Genomic DNA, 9245 nt, shown 5'->3' with positions numbered 1-9245 from the left:
GTACGAGTGCCTTATCCAGAGGCAAGGAGGAGGCTTCGAGAGGGTAAGCTACTTGAACCTGTCTGACTCCCATGCCCACGCCCCTCTCCACCTTGCTGCTGGTAAGTGCCCTGGTGTGTCTCCTCTCAATGAATTCCTGAGACCAAACTCTACTCTTACCACCTCAAGGGACCACAGGTGACTTCTTGAAGATTAAGTGGGTGAAATGAAAACCGCTCCAGAAGGCAGTATCTAGAAAGGGGCTTGGGCTCCTTTCCTGCACATCTACGTGGAAGGGAAGGAAAGGGGAAGCAGAGCTATGTTCCAGGTGGCAGAGGGAACCCCAGAAGGCACATGGGATGCCAGAGACTCATAGACTGGAAAGTGGTAGGTTATCAAGGTGCTTTGGAAAGTTCCTTCCCGGTGGAAAATGGTTCCCTGGAAGTAACAGCCCGGGCTGTGATAGGAGGTGAAAATGTGCAGAGAGCAGGGTGAAATACCCCACCGCACTGGGCTCCGCGGAGTTCAGCAGAAAGATTTGCGCTGAGTGTCCACAGCCAATAAATAATTCACGAATTGAGAAATACTGTCGATAAATTGTGCTTAAAAAAAAAATCACTCCTTAAGCCAAAGAGACTTTTGATAGGAACAGAGAGGACTTTTAAGGGGCACTCTGACACTGGACTCAAACCAAGGAGGAAGCTCACTGCAGTATTGGGAAAAGCTAGACCCCCACCTTAGGTTCATAGGCTCCCAGACTTACTTTGCCCCCTTTACATGAAATAAATAAATAACAATTACTTAGCACCTCCCCCACCCCCACCTGGCAATTAAAAAACATTTGTACTGTAGCCAATAACCCAGGATACAGTTTAGGTATCTCCATTTTCAGCCCCGCAAACCCCAGAGCTTTCCAGGCCCCCCTAGGGGGACGCATCACCCACTTGGGGAAACACCCACTTGGGTTTACACGGCGAGGATTGTTGTGGCAAAGCTACCGCGTTATGTCTGGGCTGGGGGACACCAAGGCACCAGGCCATGTGTATCTGAGTGCTGAAAACTCATTTAAATCACCCGGACGATCTGAGAACGTCAGAGAATCCATGGGAAACTGGAATGAAAAGATCATGGAGCTTTTTCCCCCATGAACTTTTGGAAGCCCCTCACGTTCCTTTTTACAGAATGGACACTTTATGTTAGATAGCAAAACACTCGGCCTCCTTCAAAAACCCAAACAAAATACTAACCCAATGGCGTTTCTTTCTAATGCACCGAGTCCGTGATGTTGCTCCCTGCTTTCTGACAAGTGAGGGTGTAGGCCGCTGTGAGGCCATTTTGACATTACCACACCGTTCCTCTGTCTTTTCCCCAGGCGGCCTCGTGCAAACTAAAGGTTTGCAATCACAGGGCTAAATGGCATAAAAAGCTGCCCTGCTCTCTCTCCCCATCCAAAGTGTTTACCACGAGCCGCCCCCCACCCTTTCCTGCCTGGCTGTCTCTGCTTGAGCCTGGCAGCACCACAGGGTTCTTGTCGCCCTCCTGCATCTCTTGCCCTGCCCAGTCACTCTGACTTTGGGGGCGCTCCTGCTTCTTGTTCCCCTTCTCGCAGCTTCCTTTCCTCTCCACACACCGACCCCAGTAACGCCAGGAAACTCCACACCCCACTTCTTCATCCTGGATGGGGCTTCCTGAATACTCTGCGCTTTGCTGTCTATTCTCTATTTAATTTTTCAATTGTGAATTAGGTGGGGGAGCCCCCATAGCTTATCCTATCCGCCGCCTCTGATTTCAATGTTTTCACTCAGGAATTACTGTCCTTCACTTTACCCACGTTCAGACCTTGCCAACTCTTTCACCCCTGCTTCCTCTCCTATCCACTGTCCGGGGCTGCTGGACGGTTGTGGAGGTAACGGATACCGTACATGCCCTTGGGTATGCTGACTTGTCCATCAATTTGACTTTGAAAAAACAATGTGCACAGTCTAAACTCCTCAAAGGCAAGGAGATGAGCGTTGTCTCCTCCTTTCAAACGTCGCCCCAAAGCCGGAGTGGAGCATTTGCCTGACAGGCCTCTCCCGGCCCCTTAGCCGTCACCAAGACTCACCATTCCTGCCGTCCAGCGGCACTTGGCTCAGGACCGTGAGGCCGACGAGGATGTAGTAAACAAGCCCGAAACAGTATTGCATGGCGTTTATCATGGTGTTGGAGAAGACGCTGACATGGACACACTCGAAGAGCCTTCGCAAGCTGTGCAGCCACACAAACACCAGGACAAAGAGGGCGGACAGTGCCAGCTCGCCACCTGCGGGTCACAATGCAGCACCATCAGAAGGGCTGGATGGCAGTGGGTCCAGTGTGAAGGCCTCTAGTTCATCACACGCATGTCCAGGAATAAGAGTGGGAGAGGGGGGCAGCAACAAACAAGTTGGCAGTTTCCAACCCCCGCCCAGCCGTGCCCGAGGTTACAGGCCTGGGGACCTGCTCTCGAAAGGGTCTGGCCTTGAAAACCCTGTGGAGCAGCTCTACTGTGTTCATATGGGGTCGCCATCAGTCAGAATGGCCTCCATGCTAACCAACTACGACTGTCACAACAACAACAAGAACACACACTCGGGGGGCTTCCGTCAAAAAGTCAGTAGAAAATTGAATGAAAAGATCATGGGATTTTCCCCACAAACTTTTGTGAAGTCCCCTAGGATCCCCATCTCCACATGAACACATCTCTACACACGTGTCATAAGGATACGACTTCATGAATTTTTACAAAATAAAACCATTTCTCCTACCCGCATGACCAGCACCTCAGTCAGGAAACAGGGCGTGTGCACTCCCATCTGGTCACCATCCCCTGACTTCTATCAGTCTAGATCAGATGCACTAATTTTGGTCATTTAAGATAAATTAGAACCTACTTCGAACTCTCTAAGAATAGGTTAAAAACAACCCACCAACCAGCCAAGTCAAACCCCTCCCAGGCAACATTCCAAATGTGGCAGCACCCCAGGTCAACAGAGGAGGAGCTGAAGTTCAGGTGAGTGTGAAGAAGGAATTCCCAAGGTAGCCTTCCCTCCCAAAGAAGATCTGCCGGGGCCTCCCCTTCTGACTGTCCTTGCTGGCAACAAGTTCCTCTGGTTCTATCGTGAGCCTGTGGTTTGGCTGTTGGAACAAAGGCCAGAGATCTTAAAAAATACCCCAAACACCTCACTGCCAGCCAGTGCATTCAGAGTCATAACCCCCCCTAGGACAGGATGGCACTGCCCCTGTGGGTTTCCGAGACTGGAACTTTGTCTGGGAGTAGCAAGCCTCGTCTTCCTCCCGGGGAGCAGCTGCCAGGTTCACACAGCTGACCTTGGGGTTAGCTGCCCAAGGGGTAACCCCCTCCACCAGCAGAGCTTCCCAAGGACAGGGCCAAAACACTCAGTTCCTAATTCTGCTCCACACGCAGTCTGACCTGGGTGTGAGCCACTTCATGTTTGCCTCCTCCTGTTCCTAATTTTAAACATTGTTCTCAAGATCCTTGGTTGGAAGCAGAGAGAGGCAAACTGGAAGTCTGTTTTGTCAACAACTGTTTACAGCCAGCTGCTGGAAAGTGCCACAGCCACGCAGCCTAACAAAGGCATTTACATGTTGGCCCCCAAGTAATTTCCTATCACATTTCTGGAGTCCTGTGACATGGTTTTAGTTGGGACTGTAGAAATGATCGATGTTTCCAGGCAAACCTGAAAAATCCTAAATGTTTTCTCCCTAAGTGGAAAGAGTTCTTGATAAATTGATCAACAGTACTAAAAATATCAGAGGGAGGGCAGCCTGGGGCCAGGCACAGCCCAGCACCCACAGAGAAGCCAGGGACTGAGTACTGCTTCCTGTGCCACCATCTTCTCATGAAGGGCTTGGGGATAACCTCTTGGCCAGCCCTCTGGGAACCATGCCAGACTCCCCTTGCTCTTGCCTCCCCTTCCCAGGCCCGCTGGGGCAGAAGTTTCCCCACAGACACAAATGACGGCCCCGGAAGCACTGGCTGTCCTAAGTCACACACACACACAAAAGTCATCGCGACTCTCAGGAGGGTTTCCCAGACTGGAGCAGAAAAGCCTCAGAGCCAAGGAGCCCTTACCTTGGAACTGGGCAGCCCCAAGAATTCTGAGCAAGCTATAAAGCCAGTTTGGAAAAGATGCTCCCAGGAACAGACACCGAATAAGGCACCAAAGCAGGAAGCTGTTCCATATCACAGAGACGATGTAGAAATGTGAAAAATACCTGCAAGAGAAAAACAATGACTCGGGTAATGACAACAAGGCCACACCGACTGATGTCCAGTCGATTTCCGCTCCTAGCAATCCCAGTTGCTATGGAGTACAAACTGCTCCACAGGAGTTACTTGGTGGTGATCTTTATAGAAGCCGACTGCCGGGTCTTTCTTCAGCTTATTTCCCTTGATCTTTATTTTTAAAAATTCTACTGGCGTGTAATTCACATACCATGTTCTCTGGGCGTTTAAACATATCCAGAAGAGTCCTTCTAGTCTCTGCAGTGCTGCTGACTGGGCTCGAACTGCCAATCTTTTTGTTGCTGTTGTTAAAAGTTTTATTGGCATATAATTCACAAGCCATCCAATTCAATAGTTCAATCAAGAAGAGTTGTACAATCATCAATTATATAGTTGTAAAATCATCACTTTTAGGACATTTTCTTTGTTCTTGTACTCATTGTTATTAGCTGCCCATTCTCCTCCAACCTCTCCTGTCATGCCCCCAAGGAACTGTTCACCCAGTACTGTCTCTAGAGAGTTACCTATCCTGGATTTCATAAACAGAAAAACATTTTTAAAAAGAAAACGAAAACATTGACAAAAAAGTAAAAAAAAAAAAACCTCAATAGAGAAAACAGAAAATATTAAAAACTAGAAAAAATTGAAAAGGGGTCAAAAGGGAGATGAAATGGTAAGGGGTTACATTTCAACTTAACTGCACATGCCATCATCCACTCTTAATGACGGCTGACAGCAACCAGTTGTGCCACCCAAACTACTACCCAGTTTCTTTATTTTCTCCCCCCACTGGTTCCAAGCCATGTTTCTGTTTTTAATAGAATTTGGATCCGTCAAGACTTCAGGTTGTAAATTTTTTTCTTTCCAAAAGATCCCACAGCCATTAGTTGATTCCAACTCATAGTGACCCTCAGGAGCTCCCATGGAGCAGCTGGTGGTTTCAAACTGCTGACCTTGTGGTTTCGGCCCAACTCGTAACCCACGAGGCCCCAGTTCTCCCTTCTAGCAACTTAAACTCAATGCCATGGGGTGGGGTCCTGGCTTACCCCAACACCCTTCTGTAGGGAACCTTCTTTATTCTTGATACCAAGTCCTACCTCTGGTTTTTAAAAAGGAAACCCATGAAGACATGTTATCTTCACAATGATCTTATCGAGCGATGTGGCAGATGAGGCAACTAAGGCTCAGAGCAGTTAAGGCCTCCCAGATCACACATTAAGTGGCAGCATCTGGCACCAGCCTCAGCCCTCGTGACTCTGAAGTTAAAATCACACATAGGCTTGTCTGAACCTGCTTTTCTGGGTCCAATGCCATGTGCTCTGATTTATATCCAGTCTACAGGCAATCCCAGGTACCATTTAAGTGTGACCTCACAAGCTGCCAAGCCACATTGTCTAAGACAGTGTCTTGTTGTGTCCTGCTTGGGTTTGTGGTGCTTCTGACCGACAGGCAGATTGCTCTTGTACATTCAATCTCTCTTGTTTGGCTTACCCAATTTCCCTTTTTGGAAAGGCATTTTTCTATTCTTCACGCCAAGTCCAATCTCTTGCTTTTCAAAAGACCCCAATCCAACCTTAAAAAGCAGGTCTAAAAATGCACTTCGCTCTGTGTTAGACACAAGACAGTCTGAAAAGGCTTTCTCGTGCAGTGTGTCTGCCTTACGAGAGCAGAAATTCCCAGGAGCTGAGAATAGCTTCTAGCCCTTAGTCTGTACCCCACTGTAAATACTGGTTATTAAAGATGGAATTATGCACCCTCAAAAACATGTGTTTGTGAATCCCAAATCCCTTGCCCACAGTCATGCTCCCATTTGGGAATGGGGGTTGTCCTGGCTGTGAATGAGACAGGATTAGTGAGGGATATATTTTGACTTCATCTCTACTGAGATAGAAAAGAGGAGATTAAGCAGGTAGTTGGGGCAAGAGAGATGCCGCACGACTGCCCAGGAACAGACAAGGAAAGAGACAGGGGCTTCTCCCAGAGGCAACAGAGAAGAGCACTCCTTCCATGGAGCAGGGGTGGGAGCCATTTTCTGCCAAGGGCCATTTGGGTATTTAGAACATCATTTGCAGGCCATACAGAATTATCAACTTAAAAATTAGCCTGCTAGATTTGGTCAAACATTTAATGAACTCGCCTCTAATGGGATGGCTGGGACTGCTTCTCATTGGTGAGGTGTGTGTGATGGTAGCTGGGGTGAAGATTTCAAAGTCCCCACCCCTCTCTAGACCATAGGTTTCCACACTTATTTGGCCTAAAGCCCCTTTTCAAAGAAAAAATAATTACTCAGCGCCCCCTGGTAATAAAAAATGAATTATAGCCCATAATTCAGGATTATAGGTATCTGCTTTTGTAGCAGCCCCTTGGTCATTCCAGAGCCCCCCAAGGGGCAGTGTGGCCCACATTGGCAGTCCTAGAGGACAAAGTAGAACTGCTCCTGTGGGGTTCAAAGACTGCAACTCTTCGGGAGCAGAAAGCCTAGTCTTTTTCCCACCCTAGAAGTAGGCTTCTTGAATTCAGACTTTGTAGCCTTGAAAAATGTAGGAAAACAAATTTGTTAGTGGTATTTTTGTTATAGCAGTACTAGATAACGCAAACCAACCAACCAAGCCCACTGCCATCGAGTCGATGCTGACTCACAGCGACCCTATTGACAGAGTAGAGCTGCCCCGTGGGTTTCCAAGATGATAAATCTCTGTGAAAGTAGAAAGTCTCTCTTTAGTCCGAGTAGAGAACTAAGTGAATGACATTTACTGTTTAATAAGTGAATGACATTTATTGTTTTGGTTCCCTCTACCCCTTTCTGATGCTAATAGTGAAAGGCACATTGTTATGGAGACAATTTTGGAAACAAAGAAAACCAAAGGGGGCTGCAGACTTTCAGCTCACTTCACCATGCCCTCCAAGGTATATGAATTCAGACATGGGCTTTTAAAAAAATTCCAATAAAAATACTTTTTACTATTGGCCTATGTACGTGTAGTACTTCTCCACTTCTTTCCATTTAGGAAGTGAAAACAACAACCACACACACACACACACACACACCCCAGCACTTAAGTATTATGGGACAGACATGCAATTCTAGAAAAAGAAATGCCTTATTCCATCGTAAAGAGAAAAATTACAAGCCCCAAGAGAACCAATTGCTGTCATAAGGAATAAGGGAAGGTACGATCTTTTTTTTCTGGGTTGTAATATAACAAACCAAATTCAGCAAGACCAGTTGGGGATCCAGAGACACGGGAATGCCCTTCAACTCGGCAACACTGGACTAGTATGCTTTTCAAATTTAGAAACTCAATTGTTAAAGCTCGTGTTCTCTCTTCTTTTTCACTTTGTAAGTTCAGAAAATGTGACATTCCAGGAAAGTCTCAGCTATACAGTAGATCAAAGCTGGTTGAAAATAGGCCAGCAAGCAATTTCCACTTACCAGCTGCTCTGAGAAATAGGAGGTCTAACAGTTTGGCATGCATATGTCTACTTCTTCCCAGCAGTTCTTTATCTCTAGTTCTCCCTTCTCATTAACCCCTCTTCAGGCTCCCCCCTTCCCCCCCAGTCAGGAGTGGGGCTTGCTACATTTCAGAAGCCCCCAAGTGGACATGGCCTGCCTGCTGTGCAGTCTTGGGGCACTGCCCTAGTTTGGAGGGACAGCCGTGGTGTCCTAACAGGTCAGGAACCACATCCTACTCCTCCCGATTTCTTTCCAAGTTGTAGAGATCATTTGATACTTCCTAACATCTAGAACAGGGTTCCCTGGAGCATTGACTGTGTTTTAGATTCAAATAATAATAGCTCACCATAAGAATTCTATTTAATCGCTGAGGATTTAATCGTTCACTGAGATGGGAACATCTAAATCCACCTTTGGCTATGAAGTCTGTGAAAATCAAAGAGAGCGCTGGTATCGGGTTTGCCCAACATGTGCCAGCTTGGCCTGTCTACTGACTAGGAGTCGGCGTGCCCCGTCAGTGGTCCGTGGCATCCATGAAATTGTTCAGAGTCCTTGGGTGGGAAATACCTCGATTCTTGGCTTCCCACTGAGAAAGAAATTCACGCTGCAGCCTGGTTTGTGATCCGAGTGAGTTTTTACAAAGATGGAAGTTTCAGGTTTTACAGCTAACTGAACACGGTGACCCGAGGCAGGGGTGGGGTTGGTGGTCTCCAGGGTAGGGATTTTTAGGGCCTTCTGCTGGGAGGGAGGCGTGGTCGAAGGTACTGGCAGACCCCACTGGCTGAAGTAAGCCCACCTGGCCTAGTCTGGGGACTACCCAGGTGTACTGGCTCAGTGCCTGATGTGGCCCCTGCCCTTTAGCCTTTAACGGCTTCAAACTTCCTGTAGGGCCTCTAAGCATGGAGAAGAGCGACCACCTAGCTTGCTACCTAACACAATGACGAGGGATCTGGCTTTTGTCCTGCCTGAGAGGGTCGGGAAATAGAGGCTCACAGGTTAGGCCTGCCTCCACTTTCACCATGACCCCCAGCGACGCCTCTTGATAGACTGAGTCCCTAAGGTGGTGGCGCCCTGGTGGACGCTGGTTTGAATCCACCAGCTGCTCCACGGCACTCAGAAGTGGCCATCGGCTTCCGTAGGGTTACTCTGTCCTTTGGGGTCGCTGAAGGACCAGTCGACCCCACTGCGAGAGGTTTGGCTTTGTGATCTGGGTGGTGGGGTAGGGAAGGAGAATTCGGGGACCCCAAAGCCTTTAACTTGCGCGCGGCTTAGCTCCCTCGGTGTCCACGGACCCTGCAGTGCTCCGAGCCCATCGCTAAGGGGCAGCGACGGGCAGCGCCAGCCCCGCGGCCTCCAGGCCCGGTGGGCGCCGCCCGCGCCCGCTCCGCTGGGACGGGGCGCGGTTACCTCTTGGGGAGATCAAAGGCCCGGCTCAGAGCTGAGCGCTCGGAGCCGGCACGCTGGGTTTTCCCATAGCAGATCAGGTCCTGGAGAAGCGGGCTGCTGGGCAGCAGGCCGGCCGGCGCCAGCTGCAAGAGCAGAGCC

The 9245-nt window shown here is 48.8% G+C and overlaps 1 protein-coding gene across 1 annotated transcript in view; it reads right to left on the bottom strand.

Annotated features, from left to right (window-relative positions):
* The window catches only part of SRD5A3 (steroid 5 alpha-reductase 3), a gene marked incomplete at its 5' end in the record, with an annotated part of 13585 nt that extends 4350 nt beyond the window's left edge, over positions 1 to 9235 (bottom strand). Inside the window, 3 exons of the mRNA XM_004706330.3 lie at positions 2084 to 2281; positions 4094 to 4236; positions 9108 to 9235. Coding sequence (XP_004706387.2) covers positions 2084 to 2281; positions 4094 to 4236; positions 9108 to 9235 — 469 coding nt within the window. The remainder of the gene's footprint in view (positions 1 to 2083; positions 2282 to 4093; positions 4237 to 9107) is intronic.
* Between the last annotated feature and the right edge of the window lie 10 nt (positions 9236 to 9245).

This window comes from Echinops telfairi, unplaced genomic scaffold (assembly GCF_000313985.2).
Source record: "Echinops telfairi isolate 266 unplaced genomic scaffold, ASM31398v2 ScPeMD7_7468;HRSCAF=8506_0, whole genome shotgun sequence".
NCBI lineage: Eukaryota > Metazoa > Chordata > Mammalia > Afrosoricida > Tenrecidae > Echinops > Echinops telfairi.
Note: the sequence above shows the minus strand (reverse complement) of the source record. Positions and strands in the feature narration are given on the sequence as shown.